This window comes from Rhamphochromis sp. 'chilingali' (genome assembly GCF_963969265.1).
Source record: "Rhamphochromis sp. 'chilingali' genome assembly, chromosome: 2".
Taxonomy (NCBI): Eukaryota; Metazoa; Chordata; class Actinopteri; order Cichliformes; family Cichlidae; genus Rhamphochromis; species Rhamphochromis sp. 'chilingali'.
Window position 1 is genome coordinate 46,465,657 of NC_137930.1, and position 27,505 is coordinate 46,493,161.

The 27,505-nt window shown below is 41.2% G+C and overlaps 1 protein-coding gene across 4 annotated transcripts in view; it reads left to right on the forward strand.

The window, feature by feature from the left end:
- kif21a (kinesin family member 21A) overlaps positions 1–25,503 on the forward strand; it is a 58,146-nt gene extending 32,643 nt beyond the window's left edge. Inside the window, exons 14-34 of one of the 4 annotated variants that reach the window (XM_080865593.1) lie at positions 2,025–2,213; positions 2,866–3,065; positions 3,550–3,657; positions 3,760–3,828; positions 3,974–4,119; positions 4,899–5,043; positions 5,392–5,586; positions 6,342–6,443; positions 7,118–7,283; positions 7,929–7,949; positions 8,680–8,737; positions 9,085–9,139; positions 9,227–9,426; positions 10,052–10,177; positions 15,011–15,147; positions 15,709–15,883; positions 19,417–19,581; positions 21,018–21,135; positions 21,379–21,549; positions 21,990–22,189; positions 23,564–25,503. In XM_080865593.1, the coding sequence (XP_080721719.1) occupies positions 2,025–2,213; positions 2,866–3,065; positions 3,550–3,657; positions 3,760–3,828; positions 3,974–4,119; positions 4,899–5,043; positions 5,392–5,586; positions 6,342–6,443; positions 7,118–7,283; positions 7,929–7,949; positions 8,680–8,737; positions 9,085–9,139; positions 9,227–9,426; positions 10,052–10,177; positions 15,011–15,147; positions 15,709–15,883; positions 19,417–19,581; positions 21,018–21,135; positions 21,379–21,549; positions 21,990–22,189; positions 23,564–23,654 (2,837 nt within the window). In that variant the 3' untranslated portion in view covers positions 23,655–25,503. The remainder of the gene's footprint in view (positions 1–2,024; positions 2,214–2,865; positions 3,066–3,549; positions 3,658–3,759; positions 3,829–3,973; positions 4,120–4,898; positions 5,044–5,391; positions 5,587–6,341; positions 6,444–7,117; positions 7,284–7,928; positions 7,950–8,679; positions 8,738–9,084; positions 9,140–9,226; positions 9,427–10,051; positions 10,178–15,010; positions 15,148–15,708; positions 15,884–19,416; positions 19,582–21,017; positions 21,136–21,378; positions 21,550–21,989; positions 22,190–23,563) is intronic. The other 3 variants (XM_080865594.1, XM_080865596.1, XM_080865595.1) reach the window with 3 other exon arrangements.
- Positions 25,504–27,505: the final 2,002 nt, after the last annotated feature.

The following is a 27,505-nucleotide window of genomic DNA, read 5'->3' on the forward strand; positions in this document are numbered from 1 at the left end:
GTGCCTATACACACAGTAGCTCAAGGTTTTGAATGAATTTTGATCAAACTTTGTTGGGATAGAGTAGGGTCATGTTAACTATCCACTGAAACTTGCCTTACATCCACCAAGGTCTTTAAAGTCAGCTTAGGGCTGTGCGATATGACCAAAATCTTATATCCCAATATAAGAATTCTATCATCCCGATAACGATACAAATCACAAAAATGTAAAATTTTCTGTAAATTCTGTGAATCTCGGGCAGCTCGTCTTGCAGGAAGTGTTTCCAGCTGCGCGTCATGTAGCTGGACTCCAGTGTTTTAACAGATGCATGAAACTATACATTTTTAGACATAAGTTGTAAAGGCCGCCGTTTTCTTTGTGAGTATTTATTACACGGCGTGCTGCGGGGAAAAGCCTGTTCTAACGTTTGAGTCTAAGGTTTATTTTTTACCACCTGGCGGCTCTTTTTTAATTCTCATCCGATAATAATCTGCTCTTTCACGTGATTCCGTTTATTTTGAAAAGTCTCAACAGGATCTTGAGCTTTATTGTGAAAGGTTTATGTGAAACATAAACAAGCAGACACGCGATGCTGTTACCATCGTTGTTGCTAACCACAACGCATAAAAACAGGCGCTTGTCCGTCGGTAGTGTGGTTATATTAAATATAAGAGAAAGAGAGAACTTTAAGAAATTAATATAGCCACTACAGTGACCATCACATCGATGAAAAAATATTGCCGTGAACAGTTTATTTTGCGACACCACGAAACAAACGATAGCGTAAAATGAAACGATAGACGTTTTTATATCGTCATCCGATATATATCGTTATATCGAACAGCCCTAAGTCAGCTTAATGATTTGTTGGCCTTACAAAGTGTGTTTTTACAGGCGTGATCTGTATTGTGAACATACAAAATGTACCGTATAAAGATTTAAAATATCATGCCACATTTGACCTCTGACCTCTCTTTCAAGGTCAATCATTTATTTTAAAATCATAGTGATAATAATGCTACATAGAGCTGTGTAAAACTCTTTCATACTGTCATTGTTTGTATTGACAACATAAAGGAATATTGGGAAGAACATATGGGAATTCTAAATCTCGCGTTATAGTTTGTATCCAAATATCATGTCACATTTGACCTCTGACCTCACTTTTACATTACACATCTGCTTTTCTTTCAAGTTGAAGAAAGTATTTCCAAGTCAATGAATCCATGTAAATGAAAAATTGTACTGAGAATTATGTCAGGTTTATTAAAGTGAGCTTCAACAGGACAAATACCATTTTAAAAAGGCTGCACTTTGTAGTGCAGTAAAAACAGCTGCAAACTTTTTAATCTATGTTTAAAAAGAACAAACCAAATTGAATATAAAGAAAATACAATGCTATTCCCTTAAAAGTAAACATTGTGCAGACAATGAACTGCCTTGGTGGGGGTTTGTGCTCACAGTGCTGCTTGTAAGGAGCATTTTTTGTTTTTAGGCTTCCAAACAGATACAAATTGTAATATTAGACAGTGTAAAAATTCAAGTACAAACTCCTGGTTACGTCCTGTTTTTCTGGGTTTTACATGGCTCATTATAGAATATACTGCCCTTCATGCATATACTCACTCCCAGACTTTGAGGGGTATATGCATGAAGGGCAGTGAGCAAAACAAAAATGTCTGCTTACATAAATTAAGACCCAATTACTCAATTAACAAAACTGGTTTACAAAAACATAATTTGATGTAATTGCTTGTGATGGTCTTTAGGCTCTGCCTAAAACTTTTTTAGGTTTAGCATTTCATGTTTTCAGGTGGGCAAAAACACCTTTTCTAAGATAAAATATGAAGTAGTACAAATTAATTTTCTTTCACTTCTTTTCAGTTTTTAAGTTGAACTTGGGACTAAACAAATGAAACCTGACTATGTGTAATCCAAGATTATTTAAATGGATCTTCTAACAACAATATACAAGAACTGCTTGAGATTTATGCCTGTACCTGTGGATGTCGATACTTAATCAGCTCGTCGGTGTCTCACAGAGAATTACCAGGCAGATCTGGCCAACATCACCTGTGAGATTGCCATCAAGCAGAAGCTGATTGATGAACTGGAGAACAGCCAGCGGCGTCTACACACACTGAAACAGCAGTACGAACAGAAGCTGATGATGCTGCAGTGCAAGATCCGAGACACCCAGCTGGAGAGAGACCGCGTCCTCCAAAACATGAGTAAGACGGCGAGGGAAGTGGGAGGTCACATCAGTCAGAGGGGAGAGCACTGCAGTGTGTGACATAATTTATTTACATGTGCTCTGACAGTTTGGATAAAATCATCCACCAGGAGGCACTTGTGGGTTTGGTTCATCATATCTCTGCCTCTGATCATCTTATTTCAATCTCAAACAGAAAGTATATACTTATTTGATCTGAGCCTTTGTTTTTCTTTAGTAATGAAAAACCTGTTTATGAACGTGTGCTGGCAGATGGGGACAGTTAATACATCAAAGTTTGTCTGAGACGGATTTTAAAAGAATGGATTTTAAAGCCAGACTTATTAGTTTTGTTAAAAAGCACACACACACACACACACACACACACACACACACACACACACACTAGTTGACCAACTGTGTGTAAAACATGTTGTCTGCAAAGTTAAAGTGTGATTCTGTTCACGAACACTTTCTCCAGGTAGGTTTCCACGAAACAAAATCTGTTTTGTATTTTTAATTAATTAATTTTTATTTTTAGTAGCCTAATGTTGAGATTTCAGTTAGTCCACCTGCAGATAGCCAGGCACACACAGCTGGGGGAGCATGTCCCACAGCAGTGTTGGATTTAAAAAATGTTATAGTATTATATTTTTTCTGAATATTTTCAGGTTCAGTAGAAACTGGTACAGAGGATAAGGCTCGCAAAATCAAGGCTGAATATGAGAAGAAGCTGAGCATCATGAACAAGGAGCTTCAAAAGCTCCAGTCGGCCCAGAAGGAGCATGCCCGCCTACTCAAGAACCAATCACAGTACGAGAAACAGCTGAAGAAGCTTCAGATGGATGTGGCAGAAATGAAGAGGACTAAGGTATGGACTAAGGAGATATTTCAATCTTTTAAATCACGGCTTAAAACATATCTGTTTGAACTTGCTTTTTCTACCAGTTAAATCCTGGCCTTGTTTGCAGTGAGTTATTCTATTAATTTTTCTGTTTGTCTTGCGTTGTCTTGCGTTGTCTATGTTCTCTATCACTGTGTTGATGGTACAGCTTTACTTTGCTATAGCTATGTGCTATAGTTTACTCTTATTAGTGGTTTTTACCTGTGAACATAATTCCACACTTATATGACTCTGATGTTATAGTGTTAATTGTTTTATTGTTTTATTCTTTTATGTAAAGCACTTTGGCATGCCCTTGGCTTTTAAATGTGCTCTATAAATAAAGATTGTTGTTGTTGTTGTTGTATATAACTGTACCAGATATGACACTCATGTAAACTGGAGATGCGGGCTCTCTAGTTTACATGTGTGCTGTTACTAAGCCCAATATTGTTTAATATGATCTATCCAGGTCCGTCTTATGAAGCAGATGAAGGAGCAACAGGAGAAGAACAGGATGAACGAGTCTCGCAGAAACCGAGAAATAGCTTCTTTGAAGAAGGACCAGCGCAAGCAGGAGGTTAGTAACAGTCAGTTTATAAACTTCTGCAGTTATATCACGGTCTGTGCCACGAGTTTCATTACTTTCTTTGATGATACTATATTCATGTTTCCTCCTCAGCATCAGCTGAAGTTATTGGAAGCTCAGAAAAGACAGCAGGAACTTATTCTGAGGAGGAAGACTGAGGAGGTGAGAGGCATCAAAAAATATTTCTGACAGAGGAAGCAGATTGAACTTTTTTAATTGTACTTGTGAGACTGTAGATGCAAGCATATGTCCGGTATATGTTGTGTTTACACATTTTTTGGTGTGACAAGTAAGCTCTGTGTGTCAGGTGACAGCTCTGAGGAGGCAGGTCAGGCCTACCTCGGGTAAGGTGATCCGAAAGGTCAATCTTCCAGAACCAGTCCAGGACTCCTCACACAGACCCCCCTCTGGACGCATGTACTCCTCCAGCAACAGTGCTCCCAATGGCACTTGGTGAGTCTGTGTGCACGCAAATGTTTGCTTGAGTGCATAATTTTTTACTTTTTTAAAGAGGCCGGCTGGAAGGAAGGTTCTGAGATGTACACATTGCAGAAATTTTCAGGAAACAGTGAACACCCTACCTGCCTCATTTCATAAAATGAAACCTAAATCTCTTCTTCAGTTATTTGCATCTGTGATTAGTACCCCAGGAGATTGCTGCAGGGAAAGATCATCTAATCTAAACAAGACTTTAAACTTCAAAAATGTCCCTGGATGGCACGACCGTGCTGCCCAAAGATCTAGGCAAAACTGTGGCTAGCATTTGAAATTCTTATTAACAGTATAGCTTTAGAGTTGAATTGGTGGATAAAAGTATGGATAAACGGTTACAAGTATAAGCTGACCGCATGAAATGAAAGATAAACAGATGAATGTTATTAGGTAAAACATACGGTTAGTAGTTTAAAGTATTAACACACGGATGGCTATTATGTAAAACTTTTAGCTGTCAGAATGAATAAAAAAATCTATATATTTGATAAATTCTTAAAATGTGTACTAATTAAATATCCTAAAAGGATAAATAGTTGAAACACTTCACTAATCCTAAATTATGTTAAGCTAAAAGTCCAAATCCACTTTAAAATGCACACAATGTGAACATTTGAGTTGTTGTCGATGGAGGGTTTCTTAATCACTTTCTACATTCTCCCTGGATTTGTACATTTAGGTGTTAAATAAGTGGCTGTATTAATCGGACAGTTTACTGATGAGTGATGCTGCATGTACAGGTCTTCTTACAGGCGCACAGGAAGTGTTTACAGCACCAGAATGGCTCGCAACAAATGGCAGTCCCTGGAGCGGCGTATCTCTGATGTCATCATGCAGAGGATGACCATCTCTAACATGGAAACCGACATGAACCGCCTTCTCAAGGTAAAAACCTAAAGCAGGACAGTTGTATAGATTTTGAATGTTAGCAGATCAGGAGAAAGACCTAAAAGATATCTTGCTAGACGCCTGGAAGACATTAAATTGTTCTTTTATCTTCAGTAGGGAAATTTTAAAATCTATGACCTTGTGGCTGTTGTTAAGCGTAATGCAGCAAAAACAGTTGTTTCATTTAATATTGCTCTGCATCCTTGTTTGTTTCCTTATCAATGAGCTTCAAAGAACATGTCATTGCTTTAGGTTAATTTAATCATCGTCTGTGACTTTTCCCATATTCAGAAATGACTCAGTGATTGAAAATATATAAGAATTTGTTTCATTTTTAACACACAGCAAAGGGAGGAGCTCACCAAGCGCAAGGAGAAGGTCCTCAGGAAGAGGGACCGGCTGCTCAGAGAGGGGCCAGAGGCAGAGAAGACTGTTCTTCCCATCAATGAGGAAGTGGAAGCATTGACAGCCAACATTGATTATATTAATGACAGTATTGCAGATTGTCAGGCCAACATCATGCAGATGGAGGAAACCAAGGTGAGAGAGCCTGCTGATTCTGGAAATTGGCAGCCAGATATTGAAAACCTCAGACGGGTTGTTTAGCTTGTTTTAAGCCTTTTTTTCCTGAACTGAGATGTTTTCAGGCCTGCTTCCAGAATAAAACGACCGGGTGTGAATCAGCAGTTAGTGATGGTGATCTCTGCCTATACAGATTAATAGGACGACCCTCGGGAAAAACCTGGAAACTGTTCAAACTGGTCGTCAAATTGCATCTTTGTTGATTATATAGTGAGGTGTCAAAACTTGGGCAGAGGGGAGGTCGCCAGATACCATCTATATAAAAGAAATGGATAGACTGTGGAACGTGAATGACCTTCATTATGTCACAATCAGCTGAAATTCAGCGTTCTTAGCACTTGCTGACTGAAGAGTAAATTTGAAAGAATATATCTTTGATTTAAAATAGTTTCTTCTTTTGTATTTCTTCTTTTTTAAGCTGTATAAAGGGTGTTTCACTCTAACTCAGGAGAGCCCATACACATTTTTACTGTCAGGAAAACAATGAGAGAGTCAATACTGAAACTGTAACAACAACTTCATAGCACAAACACAGTGCCTGAAGTACCGTGGACTCCAGTTCCAAGAGAAAAAGTTGGCTTTCTCTGATTATTTTGCTAAAAATATGCGTTGTAGCACATAATAAACAACATATGGGCATGTTAACAAGGTTGGAAATTAAATTTCATTTCTGTTAACTATGGTCTTCAAATGTTACTTTTTCTTTCTCCCAGGAGGAGGGTGATTCTGTGGACGTCTCTGCTGTGATTGGTTCTTGTACACTGACAGAGGCTCGTTTTCTCCTTGATCACTTCATGTCAATGGCAATTAACAAGGTACCCTCCTTCAGAAAGAGAAATCACACCTGTTCAGTGAAAACATCACCATTTCCTCTCCTTATGAATAACATACAACAAACATGATTATACATAGATGTTATTTAGCTTACGTGTCTTTTATGTGCAAAATAGTAGAAACCTCTGTATGTAGAAAGAAATGCAGTTGTATAGTAACAGAAACTGTAGGACACCAGTTGACTGTAGGTGGGTTGTAAGCGACCAGGGGGAGAAGATGATGATAATAATAATAATAATTATACATTTTATTTGAAATGCGCCTTTCAAAACACTCAAGGTCGCTGAAAGCAGCTGAAAGCCTTGCTCCCCATGGTTGCAAGACGGGGGGAAGGGACGGAGAGTGAAAGGGAAGAAGATCTGAGACAACATCTCATGTTGTTGTTGTTTGTTGTTCCTTCACTGTTGATCTTTTATTTAACCAGAATTCAACTTGGATATTTTTTTTTATTAATAACTGATAAAAATTGCCACTGCTGTACAGTAGTCATACAGCCCAAGTATCAGCAATATGACATGCAAGCTCATTTGCATATGTGCACGATATTAAGTTGTAGCATCTGTTCCATGCATTAACTCAGAAACTTCCAACTCTAACCAAAAAATGAAATGAAATGCAGATGAAATGGCCTGACACTGTGGTCTGACCTCTTCAGGGCCTGCAGGCAGCTCAGAGGGAGTCTCAGGTGAAGGTGATGGAGGGCAGATTGAAGCAGACTGAAATTACCAGCGCCACACAGAACCAGCTGCTCTTTCACATGCTGAAGGAGAAGGCAGAGTTTAACCCAGAGCTGGACGCGCTGCTGGGGAATGCTTTGCAAGGTAGAATAAAAAAAAATGAAAAGATACAATAAAATAAAAACGTATCCAGTTTGGACCAGGCCCTGCCCACCCACTGAAAGTGTCACTGATATCATGCTAGGCAAAGCTGAGATTAGAATTTAATTCTGGGATGTTTTAGATCTATTTCTCTCCCTGAGTGTACGTGTTTAAATTTAGCAGCATAAATGTTGCTTTCATACTCTTGTTAGAAATGATTTTGCTGTCAGGAGGTGCACTGGGTAACTGGTCAGTTGCATGATTGGGCCTTTTGAGGTGATATTGCTTGTTGCCTTCTGCCGAATAGAAGCTGGCGTCCCTGTTGTACAACCGACAGTTAATTCCATGGTTACATTTTGGTGCTGTGTACACAAGTATATACGATCACATTAGTATAATACTGTTTCTATTTACATGCTTGTAATTAAAGCTGATTACTTCTTTTTGTTTTGATATTGAATTTGCCAGCCTCTGTTCGGTAGGATGCTCTGACAGTTGGTGCATTTTATTTTATTTTTATATCTTTTTTTATCGATTTATTCATTTATTTATTTCGAATTTTGGGGGATGGTTTTTGATTTGTGCGTTGCCTTTTTCTGTTCCCCCATCTTTTCTTTTCCCTTTTTTTGTTTTCTTATGTGTTTACAGAGCTAGGTAACATCCCGCCTGGTAAGTGAAACCCTATTGGACTCTAATCGGTTATGAATGCATGGTTCCTTCCCTTTGCACTTTGAGAACTAACTGAACATAACATAAACAGGTGCATGAGGTGCAGTGCAACCAGGCTCCCCTCCATGTGTTGGCTGAAGCTTTCCCCTCTCCTTATCTGGATACACTCCTCCTACCCTCTGTCCTCCCCCTCCTCCTTGCAGCTCACATGTGCTACAGCCTCCATGTTTTAGCACCTGCTAACCCCAGACTCTTCTACAGGAACCATATAACGTGGATATTTTGCTCTGTTAGACCTTGTAGGTCAGCTGACCCATCAGGACCAGCAGACTAATGATTTCTTGCACTCGTCCACCCTGTTATCTCATGTTGGTTCTTTTACATTCATATCAGCTCCCTTACATGTCTCTTTAAAATCTTCCCAATATGACCTCTCTCTGACTTTGAACCTCATCTGTTTTTGAGCCATCTGGTATTAATGAGCTCGGCGAGGGCCAGGTTTATCAATTAAACAGCATGGCGCTGTGCTGACATCACCCCTCATCTGCTTCATCTGTTCATTTTTCTACATGTTATACAAAAGAAATCAAAATTGCAAAGGTTAAAATAAAGAAGTTAAATTATTTAAGTCTCTAGCAAAGTATACTTACTAAGAACCATTTTAGCTGACCAGTCATCTCAGCTAAATCACTCCATCTAATATTCTCTGTTCACGGATCTCATCTGACAGAAAACGGGGACGATAGCAGCAGTGACGAATCTGCCCAGAGCCCCTCTGCAGAGGGAAAGTAAGTCTGTTATAGTGCTTAAAAAGTACTATAACAATGTATTTGTAGATTTAAAATATTATCTTGTGGCATATTTTGTCACATTTATGTTAAGTTGCTTCAGTAGTTCATGAATTGTTATATTATTGCATTATATACATATGATGTTTTATTGTATCTTTTAATGAAATTGCATTTTGTCTTTTATGTTCACATTAATGTTTATACTATTCTTATAATTAACTTGTTAATTATGAGAAGTATTGTTTAATTATACTGCAAAGCAGTAAAGCAGAGAGGAGCAGTGTAGTCCAAGCACATTCTATAATGAGTGTTTGCATTAAAAAACTTGTCTGTATTTCCTCCAGCACTCTGGCTACAGATTTCATGAAACTTTGTGGAGAGACCAAAACAAGAAATAAGGTATTGTAGAGTTTGTTGCACATGTTTGATGCCTTATCCTAAAACCATTTCTGTATTTTTAATTGTTCACTTATCTGTGCTGTACAGGCTCGCAGGAGGACGACCACTCAGATGGAGTTGCTCTACGCTAACAGTGACTCTGCCCCTGATGCACCTACTGTCGACTTTTCTAGTCCGATGTTGCCGTTAGCTGAAACACCCGATGCGGGCGGAGACATGGACTTGTCAGGCTCAGTCAGGGACTACGCAGCTCTCTCCCCTGGCTTTTCCTCTAAAATGGGCAGCATGTAAGTTCAGGCCCTGCACTCTTACTAACAGATTCATTCCTCCTTCTCTTTTTCCTGCATGTTGTTGCTGCGCTTCTTTGCTTTATTTGGTTATATATTGTTTACAAGCACCTTCACATTTTGCTATACCTTACAGCAATTGATGAATCTATTTGAGAAAAGCATGTAGAGACGAGCAAATATTTTGTATTGCTTGATTATTACTGTGCCCTGCAAAAGTCTCCCTTGCCGTTCCTCATTCCAGGTCAGTTGCACACTAATAAAAGAAATACTAACCAGGCTGCATTAAATGTCTCGTGACAAGCAGTGCTTTAAAATGGAGCCAGTTGCTTTATGTAAGAATAAACCTTAGCTGATAATAATCCATCAAAAATGATACAGTTAGAATTATATTTGTGGATGTGCAGCACACACTGCACTCATTGTTAAACATGAGCTTGACGAAGAACCATCACTGTTTTGGAACTGTAACATCAGGTAACTGTATTTCTGTGTGTACTGCATGCTCATCTCGTCATTGTTGCCATTATTTTGTATTGGTTTCATTTCCATTTGTTTTAAAAATCTTTTTTTTGTTATATTATCTGTGTTGTTTGTGGATAAATCGGTAAAACTGAACATTCAGTTCTGGCTCCAGAAATCTGCCAGGCGTGGAAAAGCGAGCTCCTGAGCCTTCCCCGCTCTCGCGCAGGAAGACCTATGACAAGGCACAAGCAGCGGCTGAAAGGGCAAAGGTCAAGGACATTAAACAGTAAGAGCTTGATGCCATCATCCTGGCTACAGAGCTTAAAGACAAAACTACTTCACTTTGACCCTACTAATACTCCTCCTTCTGGTTTCCTGGTTTGGAAAAGCATGTGGTGTCACCTACATAATGCTCTGCATCTTGTTTGATGACCGTCACATGCCAAGCTCTATGCTTCATTTGAAGTAATTTTTTCCCAACTTAAATAACACGTATCTTCTCTGAGCTCTAATGTTGAAAGCTGGTGATTACTGTATTTTTGATAGTTTGGGATCAAATTCATTGTTTGCTTGCTAATTGATTCGCTTGCTCCTGATGTCCTGTTCAGAAATCGCTCTCTTTACTTTTCTTTATCTCACCAGTAAGTTTTCCAGCGTAAGATTCAAATAGAAAGATTGAACAGTGAGCAAACAGTTATTATAAAACTGGCTGTGCATCAACTGAAAAATACTGACAGCAGTTTTTGATTATATCTTAAGAATTCTTCTTCATTGCCTGTCGTCCTGTTTTAGAATATGAGCAACTTCAAAAATATTAGTGCTGTGAAAGTGGTCAAGATGTATTTGTAGTACAGACTTGCAGATTAAATCTAAGTGGTTTGTCAAAGTAATGAAAAATAACAATTGCATTAACTATTTAGGAATCATAATTATTACATGTGAGCATTATGTCAGTATCTGTAATTATACCCAAGAGTCTTGATTGCAGTGGTTTTGAGGGTTACTGTTTAAAGGTAGTGTATAAAAGCTCATGACTAGATGTCAGTAGATTGCAGTCAACTGAATTCTATTCTTACCCTTCCCAATTTTAAGCACCTAATCCTAGATACAGTGGTCGGTTAAGGACAAACAATGCTGGCCGTCGAGTGTAGACTGCCAATCTGCCGTTTACCTCATCAGTATGCTGCTTGTTTACATCCATTTAATCTGGAGGAGGCTGTAAACCTTCTGAGTCTGATACGAGTTTATGAATCAGTGAAGCTCACTGATGTCTAATGACAATACTGAGGTTAGTTGTTGAGTTTTAGTGGATTTTGTTGCACTTAGCTACTCTTAGCTGGTGTCACTGAAACTTTCTTTGCAGTCGCTGTAACGTTGTTGGACTCGGACACTTGGTGAATAAACTCAGAGGGAAAGTGAGATTTTTATTTTTTTATTTTATTTTTTAAAAACATTTGAGTCCAACATTAGTTGGAATAATGTTAGCTTATAACCAGCAAGGCTCTGGTTTAGTTTTATTGTCTAATCTGCTGACAATAAGTAATTGTGACAATATTCAAAATAATTAAACATGTTTATGCGCATTTTTGTTTATTAGAGCCCTGATATCATTTCAGGAGGTGACGCTTGAGGTGAGGAGGATAAGGTGGAAATGAAGAAGAGAGAGATAAAAATATACATGTACAAATATTAAATTGTTTGTGGTCTTTTACAAGTTTATGGATGCGTTTTTATGACATGGCAGGAAAATGCCAGCAACAAGCCGCCTTGTATGGGAAGCATCCTGGGTTGCTGCATTTAAATTGTTTGTGTTTTGACCATTAGGCAAGGACACCCAACAGGATAAACTCTCTAGGCTACAGCATGGCATTTACTCTGCCACCACCCTCAGGCTAAACATGACATTTTTGTTAAAACGAGTCTCTTCATTTTTCTCTTCTTCTTTTTTTCATCCACCATCCACCAATTTCTTTCTGGTGTGCAGTGTAGTCACACACATGCTCAGCTATTGTTAGATTTAAGCAGTCATTAAAAGCTGTTTTGACACAAGATGAATCATTTTTCTTTAAATATATTCCAAAAATTACAGTGTTCAGATTTTTCTCCCAGAGCTCTAATTTGACCTCATTAAAGATGGATTTGGGGGGAAAAGTGTTGCGTATGCTGGGAAGATGGTAAAACCTGTTGAACTGGGGGATTTAGGACTGCATATAAATAAGGTTTTCAGTGAAACAAGGATAATAAATGCCTGAGGTCTGCCAGGCTTTTTGTGTAAAAAGAGAATAAATTGTTGCTCTAAAACAGGAACTTTAATGGCATGATGATTTGTTGACAGAATGATAGTTGCTTACACTGTCAACCAACTGGTAATCTTAAGACACCAGACTGAGCAGCAAACATTTCAGTAATCCTTATTAGCTTCAGATGAGTGTGAACAAGTGACAACGCCTTACTGCCAAAACCATCCTGCTGGTGGCTTCGATGACATAAATGCAGCATGTGCATCTGCTCTCTTCATGCAGTCCTGACACACTCCTGCCAGCTGTGTTTTAACAGCTTAGTCCACAGTTTAATTATGCAGTAGCTTAATTGGAAGTGATTCTGCCTACCTTCAGAAACCTGAAGAGCTGCCTGCCATTTCCTGTCTCTCCCCTACTGCTTTTCTCAATAGCCACTTAAGCCGTATGACAGGTTACCTAAGGCATACTGCAAATGTTGTGCAGGATCAGATGGGCTTTCTGAAATGTTATTTTGTTAAATGCTGGCCAAATGCTTACTCTGTCCCAAGTAACTGCAATGATGTTTTGGTTAATACATGTGGATTTTGTACATAAATATAATAAAAGACAATGTCAGACATTCAAAGTTTATAAAAGCATATTGTACCATTGTAAAGTGGAGCCTGTATGCGTGCAGAAACATTTAAGACCATATTGTTTTTGATTCTTTGGCTAAAAGACTGCAGAAGAGATAGGTAGCCACTGTGACATCTATTTAGTTTCAGATTTTGTATTTTAAAGGCTCAAACTTTTAGTCCAGCAATGTTTGTAGCCCAGAGACATTGACATCTCTCAATTAGTGCGAACGCTTAAAATACATGGTATAAAACATAGTCGTGGCTTCTGTAATGGAAAAAAGAAGCCAGTGTGAAAATACCTTAAATCTATACGCTGAAAGCTGTGAGGTGTTGTTTACAAAATATGTCTGGTGCTACTGAAGTCTCTGGGAAAATGGCTTTGATTTGACCTCTGTAAACACTGTCCTGTTGAGTTTATAGGCTCAGTCACTCATTTAAAAAAAGTCTGTTTCCAAAGAGATTTATCTGTGGTATTAAAACCACATGCTCATTGGATAGCTTGTCACTCACTAATTATTGGCAAGTTTTAGAGTCGGAACTGCACCACCTCATCACATCAAGCTTTTTTCAACCAAGATGGCTGTGATGGAAACACTCAGGTCGAGGACTCAAAATGCACAAGCTCCTTAGACCATATCGATAGCAAACAGAAAATGTTTGTCATCTGATTCCTCTGAACTGGAGAGATCCACTTCAGTGACTTCAGTTAGCTGAGATGAGGCAGAGAAGAGGCCTTTCAGCCACAGTTGTCACACTTATTAATCAAAGTTGCAGCTCCTCTAACAAACTAATAAAGCGCTTACAAATTCTAAAAGGCACTCCTACTTCTCCATCCACAATCCATAGTCATGTTATATTAGCTGCTACACTCTGCTTAATGGAAAGTACATTCTCAGTGTGTGTGCAACGTCATTATGTATGTGAAGACATAATTTATCAGATTTGGAAGTAAAAGCTTTGGAAAACTATTACTAAATCGCTTTGGTAAAAATCTGTATAATTCCAATCGCTTTATGGAAGGTAGAAGTAATTGATGGGTATGGAAAATATAGATGCTCAGTATATTACACTAAAATGTATTCCTCCCATGTGTTATGTTTTTAAAATGCCTTTTTATTCATGGGTACACGCTCACACTACAATTAGCTCTTCTCGAGGTTGCACTGCAGATAACAACTCAGGAACTCAGGAATAGGAAGCAGTTAGTTTTATAATCAGTAGCTAATCAGCCCCCAGGAATATCAGAATATCATCCCCTCAGGGATGCCTGCACCTGTCCTTCAGCTTCCTCCTACAGTAGCTTTGCTCCACTCTCTGATTTCAAACAAGTATGAATACTTTATTTTTGGGCTGTTGCTGATTTGCCATACCTATCCATCTGTTTTCTTCCCCTTAGCCAGTTCATAGTGAGAGTCTGGCTGGAGCTTGTTCCTGGAGCATGCCAGTCTGTTGCAGGCTGCAGGGCTGTTCTTTGGTTTTGTTCTCTCTGGGGTTTCTTCCCCCACTGCTTTGGCAACTTTGTGCGAGAGTTACCCAGGAAAAAAACAAACATGTTAAAACATGATTAAAATCAATGAATGGATGTCTTCTCCAAGACCATAAGATAATTGGAACAAAGCCAAACAGCGTCACTGTGTTTAGTGCATTGTTGGTATTGAACCTGAACCTTCTGCAGTCCTCTCCTGTGACTTCTGTGGAAGACTACAAAGCTCTCCAGAAATATGAAAAAGAGAAAACAGAAAAACAGATGTTTTTTCTCACATCTGTGAAGTTTTTCAGGCTTCAAGCCTGAAGAACAAAAACCTACTAATGATAAGTGTCATCGTTTGGATAGCTCATGCTGCAGATTCGCTGGTTATGAAATTTTACAATTACACTATCACAGCCAGCCAATTAGTGATCAACCAGGCTTACTGAGATGCTGCAGAATTCTCAGTCCCCGATAAGAAGACTCCATGGGTTTCCAGTGATCACCTGTCTTCGGCTCTTTGGGTGTTTCAATCAATTATAGGCTGCAAAAGAAATCATCTCGATTATTTATAGGTTCTTGGCTTGTCTTTCCTTTCTTTCAACACAAGGGTGACTCCTTTCACAGCTGTCTCATCATTTTTCTCTTATTTTCATCTCTTTCTATTTTTGGTTTGCATCACTGAGAGAGCTGCATGAGTCTGTTGTGTGAATTTGTTGGAGTTTTTTTTCTTCTTTTTTTACTTTGCCATGTGTGATGCTGCCCTTTATGATGGTGGTTTGTTTGTTTTCCAGGGGCGTCATTAACCCGGTCCCACCCACCAAGAGCAGCCGGTCGTCGACATTACAGTGTGTTCATGTGGCGGAGGGACACAGTAAAGCTGTTTTATGTGTTGACTGCACTGACGACCTGCTGTTCACAGGATCCAAAGGTTAATGCTCACAATCCTCCCTCCTTCCTTCCTTCTTTCACCTCCTGACTCTAATCTTACACCTCTAATCAGTATTCTTCAGATGCCTTCTTGTTACAGCTATGGTAATTTATTACACTTGGACATGGTGTTGTGTTATTATATAACAGCATAACACCACATATAAAAGCCAATAAGGATTAATTAGGATTGTCATATGGTGGATAAATGAGGTGATGGAACATAAATGACATTGTCCAAGCCACAACATTGTTATGGTGATGGAGCTTTTAAGCATAACAAATGGATTTTAATGTGCAGGAAATCAGCTAGAGTGCCAATTTATCCCAGCAGGATTAATTGTGCATTCCAAGTGCAAGAAGGTGCTGTCCAGCTCTGTTTAGTTTAGCTGTCAGTTAAAATGGATTTTGTTTTGTATCCCTTGCACCGTGATAAATTTTATCCAATCAGTTTTGTTGTGGCGCTCTTCAGTTTTGACATCCCGTTCTCAGAAATGTTCTCTGTATTTTAATATTGTCATAAATCACAGTGAAAATGACAAGATGGTGTTTTAATTTGCAGACCGGACCTGTAAGGTGTGGAATCTGGTGACGGGTCAGGAGATAATGTCTCTAGCGGGTCACCCCAACAATGTTGTGTCAGTCCGTTATAGCTCTAGTTTGGTCTTTACCGTCTCTACCTCCTACATCAAAGTCTGGGACATTCGGGACTCGGCCAAATGCATCCGCACACTAACGTGAGTAAGACTATTTATTATGGACTGATGAACATTATGTTCACTTTCCTGGCACACACTTTCTGTATAGTTTCTATATAGCAAACTTACAACCCCGTCAGTTGGTATAGTTAAGCTTTATGTACTTAATATGGATAAAATAATAAGCACTTTAGTTTTCACACTTTTCTCTTGTTTCCCAAATATTTTTCTTTCCAAATCATTGAAAATGTTAAGTTGTACAGTCTATGGATTTGTTATTGTTTTAGCAGTATTTCTTTAGCTTTAAAGAAAATGAACATCAATTTGAGTTATACCCTTTAAAGCAGGAGTCCTGCAGGTTTTAGATATCACCCTGGCTCAGCACACCTGAATCAAATGATTAGTTCATTACCAGGCCTCCGGAGAACTTCAAGACATCTTGAGGTGGTAGCTGCCATTTAAATCAGCTCTGTCTGTGAATCGCTACCTTATCGTGGTGGAGGGGTTTGTGTATCCCTTCGGATATGTTGTCTGGGGGCTTTTGCCCCCAGGAAGGAGCCTGAGTTAGTGCGTGAGGTTGAGAGGTACCAGCTAGATATTGTCGGGCTCACCTCTACGCATAGCTTGGGCTCTGGAACCAGTCTCCTGGAGAGGGGCTGGACTCTGTCTCAGTCTGGAGTTGCCCCTGGTGAGAGGCGGCGGGCTGGGGTGGGTATTCTAATATCCCCTCGGCTTGCTGGCGGTACGTTGGGGTTTTTCCCGGTGGATGAGAGGGTTTGTTCCCTGCGCCTTAGGGTCGGGGAACGGGTCCTGACTGTCATCTGCGCTTATGCGCCGAGTGGCAGATCAGAGTACCCAGCCTTCTTAGAGTCCCTGGGTGGGGTGCTGGAAAGTGCTCCACCTGGAGACTCTGTTGTCCTGCTGGGAGACTTCAGTGCTCACGTGGGTAACGACAGTGAGACCCGGAGGGGCGTGATTGGGAGGAACGGCCTCCCTGATCTGAACCTGAGCGGTGTTTTGTTATTGGACTTCTGTGCAAATCACAGTTTAGCCATAACGAACACCTTGTTCGAACATAAGAGTGTCCATAAGTGCACGTGGCACCAGGACGCTCTAGGCCACAGGTCGATGATCGATTTTGTAATCGTATCACCAGACCTGTGACCATATGTTCTAGACACTCAGGTAAAGAGAGGGGCTGAGCTGTCAACTGATCACCACCTGGTGGTGAGTTGGATCAGGCGGCGGGAGAGGATGCTGGACAGACCCGGTGCACCTAAACACGTAGTGAGGGTGTGCTGGGGACGTCTAGCAGAGGCCCCAGTCCGCGAGATCTTCAACGCACACCTCCAGCAGAGCTTCAACAGCATTCCGAGGGAGACTGGGGACATTGAGTCCGAATGGACCATGTTCAGCGTCTCCATTGCCGAAGCTGCTGCATTGAGCTGCGTCCGCAAGGTGGTTGGTGCCTGCCTCGGTAATCCCCGAACCAAATGGTGGACACCAGAGGTGAAGGGAGCCACCAGGCTGAAGGAGTCCTATCGGGCTTGGTTACCCTGTGGGACTCCGGAGGCAGCTGACAGGTATCGACAGGCCAAGCGAAATGTGGCTTGGGCAGTGGCTGAAGCAAAAACTCGGGTGTGGGAGGAGTTTGGAGAGGCTATGGAAAAAGACTTTCGGACTGCCTCGAAGAGCTTCTGGCAAACCGTCAGACGTCTCAGGAGGGGAAAGCGGTGCTCTACCTGCACTGTGTATAGTGCTGGCGGAGCGCTGCTGACGTCGACTGAGAAAATTGTCAGGCGGTGGAAGGAATACTTAGAGGACCTCCTTAATCCCACTGACACGTCTTCCAAGGAGGAAGCAGAGTCTGGGGATGAGGGGAATGACCCGCCAATTTCCGGAGGCGCGGTCACTGAGGCAGTTAAACAACTCCTTGGTGGCAGAGCCCCTGGTGTTGATGAGGTCCGCCCCGAGTTCCTGAAGGCTCTGGACGTTGTAGGGCTGTCCTGGTTGACACGCCTCTGCAATGTTGCATGGAGATCAGGGGCAGTACCCCTGGACTGGCAGACCGGAGTGGTGGGCCTCATCTTTAAGAAGGGGGACCGCAGGGTGTGTTCCAACTACAGGGGGATCACACTCCTAAGCCTCCCTGGGAAAGTCTATGCCAGGGTGCTGGAAAGGAGAGTTCGTCCGCTAGTCGAACCTCGGATACAGGAGGAACAATGCGGTTTTCGTCCTGGTCGCGGAACACTGGACCAGCTCTTTATCCTCTCCAGGATACTTGAGGGTGCATGGGAGTTTGCCCAACCAGTCTACATGTGTTTTGTGGACTTGGAGAAGGCATTCGACCGTGTCCCTCGGGGTGTCCTGTGGGAGGTGCTGCGGGAGTATGGGGTGTCTGGCCCATTGCTACGGGCCATTCGATCCCTATACAACCGTTGCAAGAGCTTGGTTCGCATTGCCGGCAATAAGTCGGACTCGTTCCCGGTGGGTGATGGGCTCCGCCAGGGCTGCCCTTTGTCACCAATTCTGTTCATAATTTTCATGGACAGGATTTCTAGGCGCAGCCAAGTGGCGGAGGGCTTTCGCTTTGGTGGCCTCAGAATCTCATCTCTGCTTTTTGCGGATGATGTGGTTCTGTTGGCTTCATCGGGTGAGGGCCTCCAGCTCGCACTGGAACGGTTCGCAGCCAGTGTGAAGCAGCGGGAATAAAGATCAGCACCTCCAAATCTGAGGCCATGGTTCTCAGCCAGAAAAGGGTGGAGTGCCCACTCCGGGTCGGGGATGAGTTCCTGCCCCAAGTGGAGGAGTTCAAGTATCTCGGGGTCTTGTTCGCGAGTGATGGGAGAAGGGAGCCGGAGATCGACAGACGGATTGGTACTGCAGCTGCAGTAATGCGGACGCTGCACCGGTCCGTCGTGGTGAAGAGGGAGCTGAGTGTAAAAGCGAAGCTCTCAATTTACCGGTCGATCTACGTCCCTACCCTCACCTATGGCCACGAGCTGTGGGTAGTGACCGAAAGAACAAGATCGCGGATACAAGCGGCGGAAATTAGCTTCCTCCAAGGGTGGCTGGCCTCTCCCTTAGGGTGAGAAGTTTGGCCATCTGGGAGGCGCTCAGAGTAGAGCCGCTGCTCCTCCACATTGAAAGGAGCCAGCTGAGGTGGTTCAGGAATCTGACAAGGATGCCTCCTGGGTGCCTCCTGGGTGAGGTGTTCCAGGCATGTCCCACCGGGAGGAGGCCATGGGGCAGACACAGGACACGCTGGAGAGATTATATCTCTTGGCTGGCCTGGGAACGCCTCGGTGTTCCCCCGGATAAGCTGGAGGAGGTGGCTGGGGAGAGGGAGGTCTGGGCTTCTCTGCTTAGGCTGCTTCCCCCGCGACCCGGCCCTGGATAAAGCGGATGAAGATGGATGGATGGTGTTGGATCAAGGACACGTCTAAAACCTGCAGGACACCGGCCCTTGAGGCCTGGAGTTGGACACTCCTGTTTTTAAAGTTACACCTCCTGTAATGCTAATTATGCCTAATTGTTGCATATTTGTACATATTTTATTCATATATCTTCAGGTCTTCTGGTCAAGTTAATGTTGGGGATGTCTGTGCGTCCAACACCAGCCGGACAGTCACCATCCCTGCAGGAGAGAATCAGATCAACCAGATTGCGCTCAACCCCAATGGCACAGTCCTGTACGCTGCTGCTGGAAACTCTGTCAGGGTCTGGGACCTGAGAAGGTAAGCAGAGATACTCAAAATGAATGCAAAAGTAATATCCAGACAGTGGGGTTAGCAGGGTGGCAGTCAGTCTGATTTAACAATCTGAGGGATTTTTCTTAAGTGAAATATCGTACTTTTTGTGTGGATTGTTTGGAGTTTGGTACAGATTATCGTGACACTTCGTTTTTATTTCCCTCTGCCAGCACAGTTGTTTTTGTTAACCTTATTTTGCTTGTCATTCTGTCTGTAAATATAACGTCACACAACAGCTTGAAAAGTTTTAAATGAATACTGATAAAAGTTAAAACCCCATTCTACACCACTACAATCTCTAAAATATGTCTTACATCCACCAATGTCTTCAAAATTGACTTAATGAATTATTATAAACTATGTGCATTACAGTAAGAAGTTATAACTCTCATAATTAGAACTCATAACAAAAAACATTTCAGTAGATGCAGAAAGTTCCTCAATATGCTTTTTATTTTGTTAAAAAAAAACAACCTTCGATCAAAAATGGGCACTGCCTTAATTTGTTTTTATATTTTAACTAACCAAGATTCAAACATTTTTGGATGTATCTGGTCTTGATTTCAAAATGCAAAACGGCATGGTGGAAGTGGGTCAACAGACCAATTTTCAGATAAATGGTCTTTAAAGTATTTCCTTAAAAAGGTAACATCAGTAACAGCAGTTTGTATGCATGTAACGTTTTTAGGCAAAGTGAAGATTGTTGAGGAGAAAATGTTTTGAGAGGGAGATGTGACCCAGCTGAGAAATGGTCAGACCCTTGTGTAACAGGAGCATTTGAAGAAGTCTAGAGTTTTAAAAGGAGGACGCCAAATTCACGTCTGGGATTTACTTTTTATAGGCGTAGATGAAAGTTTGATCAAAACCTTTTTCCTTTATTTTTTTTTTCTAAAACGTGTTGTATGGAGGTATTGATAAACACATGCACATCAATAACACTGACCGTGTGTTTATGATTTCCCCTGACATTTTCAGATGCATGACATGCACACTTCATTAGATAGTACAAACTCCAATTTCATTGTGTTGCCTTGGAACTTAATTGTGTATGAAAACCTGACAAGCATCCATTTCAAAGCTGTCACGCCTTTTTGACAGCTGCCTGATATTAGCTGTGATGAATTGCCTCTTTGTTCATCTTACGAACGTAACAGTCAGTAAGTGGTACTTTGGATGATTAAACTAACTGTGAATCAATATTCTGTATAAGAACGGTCCCATTTTCTCTGAGACAGAACTCAGCAAACCTCATTTTTACATATTTTCATGAGTGATATATTAAGTATATCATTACTTTAGTAATATCTTCTCTTTGTACTTTGATTTGATACATGTATTTAAGTTTTATTTTGGCATTTCCCCTGTGGTATTGGCTTGACAGTTTAACAAAAGACTCATTAACATTTCCTTTCCTGCATTAGGTTTGCCTCTACTGGAAAGCTTACTGGTCACCTTGGTCCAGTTATGTGCTTGACTGTGGATCAGTCTGGAAACAGCCAAGACCTGGTTATCACTGGCTCCAAGGACCATTACATTAAGGTGTGTTTCAGGCTTTCAAACTGCTGCTCTTCACATCTCTGTTGTTCACTTGTTTCTTGAGGCAGATGATAAAGTGAGATTCTTTGTGCAGCTGAGTCATCCAGTAATGCAATATAAGGACAGCTTAGGTTAGACATGCTACATAACCCATGTTTAACTGATTTTATTTATCTTTTGTTATAATAATCCTTATGTTCAGATGCATATCATCCCTTTTAACATGTATTGTTTTTGCTGTTGCAGCTGTTTGACGTGACTGAAGGCTCTCTGGGAAGCATCAGCCCTACACACAACTTTGAACCACCACATTACGACGGTATCGAGTCTCTGGTAATCCAAGGGGACATTTTCTTCAGCGGCTCCCGAGACAATGGCATCAAAAAGTGGGACCTAGACCGTAAAGACCTACTGCAGGTACTGGATGATCAATGCAAAAAGAAATATGGATAGGAGACATTCAGATGTTTGTTCCATTTGATGCAATATAGATTTTTTTTTTTTTCATTTTGATTTTATAACTGTCAAAAGTAGCCTAAAATATTTTTATTTCCTCTTTTTTTTTATCACCATTATTGTCTTTCCAGAGATTTTTCTCCTGGAAAACCTGCTGTAAATCAATGTGCAGAAAACTGCCCTTTCTGTCACATTCTTTGTCACATAATGGCCGATAGTAAAGTAAAAGTACAGTTTTCACATGACTGTACATTAAGAAAAAGATGTCTTTCCATATGATACCCTCAAGTTACTGTAGCGATTGCATCATTATGATCATAATCTTTCAGTAAGTTACAAAAACATCAACCATTCATGACATTCTCACTATTAACCATACTGCTATACATCTCTGTGCTCAGCAAGTCCCAAATGCTCACCGTGACTGGGTTTGTGCACTTGGTGTCGTCCCCGGATCACCAGCCTTGCTGAGTGGATGCAGAGGCGGGGTGCTCAAGCTGTGGCACACAGACACTCTAGGGACACTGGGGGAGCTCAAGGGTCACGAGAGCCCCATCAACAGCATCTCTGCCAACAGCAGCCACCTGTTCACCGCCTCAGAGTGAGTTTTCCACACACATGCTTAGGCTCTCTGTTTGTCTCCAGAGAGGGAGACAAACAACTGTTTGTTTGTGTCTCTCTGGATATGAGGGAAAACAACTTCACCTGAGGCTCATATACACATGGGTAACAAATTAAAGTAAAAACATGAGCATTGACCCTGTGGTGAGTGGGTTCCATTGGGTCTGTTACGCTGCGAGCGACATTCTGCCAGCAGAGTTTAGATCCACTTGTCCTTATAAAGCAGGGTTTCCCAGAGTTTTGATGACTGAGTGACACTTTAGGGAGTGAGATGGATTCAGAGTTGTACAAGGAAAAATGAATACAAATGTCATGTACCATTATTGTTTCGAGGGAGGGAGATGAGGCTTTATGTTGATGATAACCCTTATTTTGCTCTCTCCCCCCCCCCCTTAAACTATCAGTGAATTGGCTGTTAAATTTTTTCTTCTTGGCTGTATTAGTTTATATTAGGTTTGGTCTGGTCTGCTAAGACAACCAAGAACAGAAGTCAAACTGGAGAGAAATGCTTCATTGGTCTTTGTTCTGTTAAATCATAGTATGACAAAACTGTAGTGCAATCTTTAGGTAAATGGTAATGGTAAATGGCCTGTATTTGTATAGCGCTTTTACTAGTCCCGCCTAGGGACCCCAAAGTGCTTTACACATCCAGTCGTCCACCCATTCACACACACATTCACACACACATTCACACACACATTCACACACTGGTAGAGGCAAGCTACAGTTGTAGCCACAGCTGCCCTGGGGCGCACTGACAGAAGCGAGGCTGCCATATCGCGCCATCGGCCCTTCTGGCCAACACAATTAGGCGGTAGGTGAAGTGTCTTTCCCAACGACACAACGACCGAGACTGTCCGAGCCGGGGCTCGAACTTTCCTATTACAAGGCGAACTCTCAACTCTTGAGCCACGATCGCCCTAGGTAACACACAAATGTTAAAAACACCTCCAGCTCATGTTTCATGCTGTGAGAGAGCTGGCCTTAGGAAAGGGTTGCTGCAAATTCACACACATTTTCTCTTCTGGGTGATCTTTTGTCCTCTGATGAAACATTTCTTTCTGATCGGAGTGTTCTTTTCCTAGATGACAGATTTCCATCCAACCAGTAGTTTCAGTGAGCCTTTCTAGTGGCTCATAATGGATCAGGAGTTCACTGAAATACCTTATATTGGCTTTCCCCTTTAATTTGGCACCCCTCTACACGTATTTATGTATGTGATCAGCAAATTACATATACATATTGGTAATTTTATACGTAAATTCCAAGTAAAAAGTCTTCAAATCAGTGAAAATGTAAAGACATTAAGAGGATATGGAATATATTATAACTTTTGTGTCTTTGTGTCTTGCAGTGATCGGACTGTGAAGATCTGGCGTGCACGTGGTGGACTGGATGGCACCTTGGAAGTGGTTGACAGTGTAGACGAGGTTGCAAGTAACTGAACACGGTACCACTTGCCTGGTTTGACTCTAGAAGGACGTAAAGGCACTCCTGCCCTGCACTTTGACCCCTTAACTATCAAGCCTAAACGACGCACCTTCCATATCATGTGACGTTCATGACTGAGCCAACAGGAAACGGTAATCTCATCACAGTGGAAGCTAACGCATTAGTTCTTTTCTTTGACTCTGTATGCTTAGAGGATTTTGCTAATCAGGATTTAGTTAACTGTATTGTTAATGACTTCTATTTCTCTCTTCTTGCGCTTTAGACGGTTTGTCATTATTGTCATTGTTATAAGAACTTATATTCACAAGATACTATAGGATGTGGTGAACACACAGTAGACACTATCAGTGCAGCTCGGCTTACACGCAGCACAGTGCAACGATACAACACAGGCAACCCTGCCAAAAAAGGAAGTGGTGTTTTGTTGTCAGAGTACAGAAATACATACGTGCAGCAGAGCTAATGGGTTGGTAGCTGGTCTTCACAACCCACTTCTCTACTTTGTTGAGATTGTTTCTCTGCACTTGAAACAGAAGTGTTATTCCATCAGTCCTGTTTCCAAGAGCAAGAAAAGTGGCTGTGTGAGAAAGAAATCATTCTACCCCTTAACATCCTGCTCTAGCTTCTGTGCTCCCTTCAGTTTCTGCAGCAGCTTTAGATCAGTGACCAAAAATGTGTAACGTGTTCTTATTGCTGTCCTCAGCTGGACTTGTAAACAGAACACACTTTAGAGTAGCTAAAGTTTGACATTTATGGAAATAAGCTCACTTGCTTTATACACTGCATGTCTTTTGACTGTGGGAGGAATCCAGAGTACCTGGGTTTTCAGGTACAACCCAGAGCTTGAATGGCAGTTTAGTGAAGGAGTCTTCAGTGTCAAGTTAAGAAGCATGATCATCATTACCCTTCAGTCATAAAAGGCGGATGGGGTACTGTTGTCACCCTGTCAGAGGGGCACCATGGACAGCCATTATAACTTCAGAACAAGATGACATAGGATTTCAAATTGATACCATACGTGTAGCTACTAAAAATCTCAGATGAGTTGAAATCTAGTTGACAAGGATTTTGAAATTTATACAATAGGTGCATCTACTGGACGTCTGTAGGGTAGTTTTATTCTGCATTCACTGGGCTGTGCGCGCCAAGAATTCATCTTCTGGGGGTCAGGCTGTACATCCTGAAGGGTCTGAGGACCAAGATTGAGTAGAAATGAACCAAACTTAAAGAATCTTTGCTCAACAACTCAACAACTCCCATACTCACAAGGTTTAAAGCTTATAATGCTAAGATTTTGACATAGTGGAGGCAGTGCACCACAGGTGTGCAAGTGGTCAGGAAAGGTTTTATAATAATGACAGCCATTTGAAGACCTATGAGGGACAATTGAGCAAATACAGTAAAAATCTTGAATTTATCTGGTAAGTGGTACAGTGGTTAACACAGGCCCCTCACAGGAATCTGGAAGCTGACCGAGGCCTCTGTGTCCCTGTTCCTGTGTGGATTGTTTCTGGGTTTCTGCACCCTCCCACAGCTTAAAGACATGCACGATGAATGAAATTGGGGAATCTAAATTTTCCAAAGGCATAAATGTGAGAAAATTAATTGATGAAGAATTTGCCTGGTGCAGTTTTTGTTTTTTAATTGGTGGAACTTTATCATAGGATCTCATATACCTTTAACCGCTGAGCACATGTAAAAAAAACCAAACAAAAATCAACACAATTAGTCTCTGAGATTCACTTAATCCTTAAATGTGAGCAGGTTGAGCACTGATATAAGTCTGCACTTGTTGTCCATGTTTCATTGTGTGCACAAATATATCTTCACTCTTCACACATGCTGGTAACACTCACTAAACCTACACTGCTAAGTTGTGGTCTAATTCCCATGCTGCTAAGACACGTTCACCTTCCCAACCCTATAAGAGGGCTTCTTGTCGTGGGCTCCAGGTGAGGTCCACTCAGTACCGTAGTTGTGTATGTGTGTATATAAGTGTAACGCTATCTCTTTGTTGTTGAGAGGAGAGGCCTTCTGACGCAACCAGTGTTATTTTCCTGACTATTGACTCAACATCTGTCTCTGTTCTGATCTTCGTGGGGCCTTCCTGGAGGCACTCGTGGTCTCTGCAGTTTAACTGACCTGCCTGTCATGATTGTGCTGTCATTTATGAATGTTTGGTGAAACAGCAGCTGTAGGAATTATTCAACTACATATGAAATGTATGTAAACAATGTCTGTTCAAAACGAAAAACTAATCTGACTGAATGTTAGTTTTGTGGGACCACCGATCTGAACGTAGTCTCACACTAGAGCCCAGAGGACCGTGAATGGCACAAAGACTGACGAGTGCATCAGTAATGCTTTGGACTGAGCTTATCCTTCATACAGGTGGCAGGTCACGTTTAGTGGCTTTTGGTTAGTTTCTTTTCTTTGTTTTGTTTGTTATGCCCTTCTTCTTCCCTGTACCCATGACGCACCCCCTCCTGTTTTAGGAGCCATTCCCCAATGGCGGACTCTGTAGCGATTCTAATGTCAGATGCCTGGTCAGAATAAATGCCATCTGTCAAAAACAACCATCTGTGTGTGATTTTCTTGGTTCTGTATTCTTACATACTATATATTATTTTTTACTATTAATATATCTGTAGGCTGATTTATTCAAGCAAACAAACTACCTCTAAATGTGTCTTTGGTTTTTACAAATAAGTTTGATAACTCAATATTTTATTTTTTATTTTTTTCCTGGACATCCTTAATTTTTCATCTTCTTAAAAAGTGGAATGCTAACCTGCTTCATTGCTGTGTTCAAGCTATCAGCTGGCCTGTGGGAACCAGGCTACGATATGACATTTGGCTACAAGAGGGCAATAGTTCATAGCCAGTGATAAACTGGGGAGAAGAATCAAGGTTAGGATGCTTCATCCTCTGAGTAATAAATGACAAACCAGAAGGAATTGATCTGAGGTGGAAGACTATCTGAGATCTCTGCAGAGGTGTACACTGGTGTGCCCACGGTAGCCCAACAAACCCTCCTTACCTGAAGACTCCTCCAGGAGGAAACAGTTCTTCATTTTATTGATTTGGCAGCACTTCACCTTAAGGGTCCCTTTATTTACTATTTATAGTCATTTCTTCCTCAACTCCCTCAGACTGGACCTCCTCCTCTCCTTTTCCTTCACATAACACTCTTATTATTTACACTTTTACTTAGTGGTTAAGTGGTTTTAACAGAAACTAACCCCATGTTGTGGACTTTCAAGCCAACTTTAACAATATTATGTGCAATACTATCATTTTCTTTTTTTGTGCATTTATTGCTATTTTGGAGCTCTTAGAAATGTTAATCTTTCCCCAAATCTTCAAGTTGGAGAGATTTAAGGTTCCTCCTAAGATGATCTTTCCAAACTTTCTATAGATGTTTTGTTTTTTTTCCTTTCTGCACACTGTAAAGCTACACTCTACAGAGCGGATGGCCATCTGACTGCTTTCAGAAATTAAACTGGTGAAAACTGGGCACAAGATGGCAGTAGTGGGTAACACATGCAAAACTGAACAGTGACAGTCAATGTAAGGACTACAATGATCCTCTGCCTCCACAGATGCAGTTTACAAAACTCCAAGGCAGTTGTCTAATATTCCACATTGTCCTACTTGAAGATGCCAGTTCAAACCAGGTCTCTGGAAATCCCTGTGTGGTTTCAATTAAAACTGATCCTTTACACCCTGTAGATGTAATTGTCCTCTTTAGTTTCAGTACACCTTCATCTTGTTTTACTGTATTTCAGCATTGTAAATCCTTCATATTTTAGAGTTTTCATTTAATCCAGTTTCACTCCTGAGA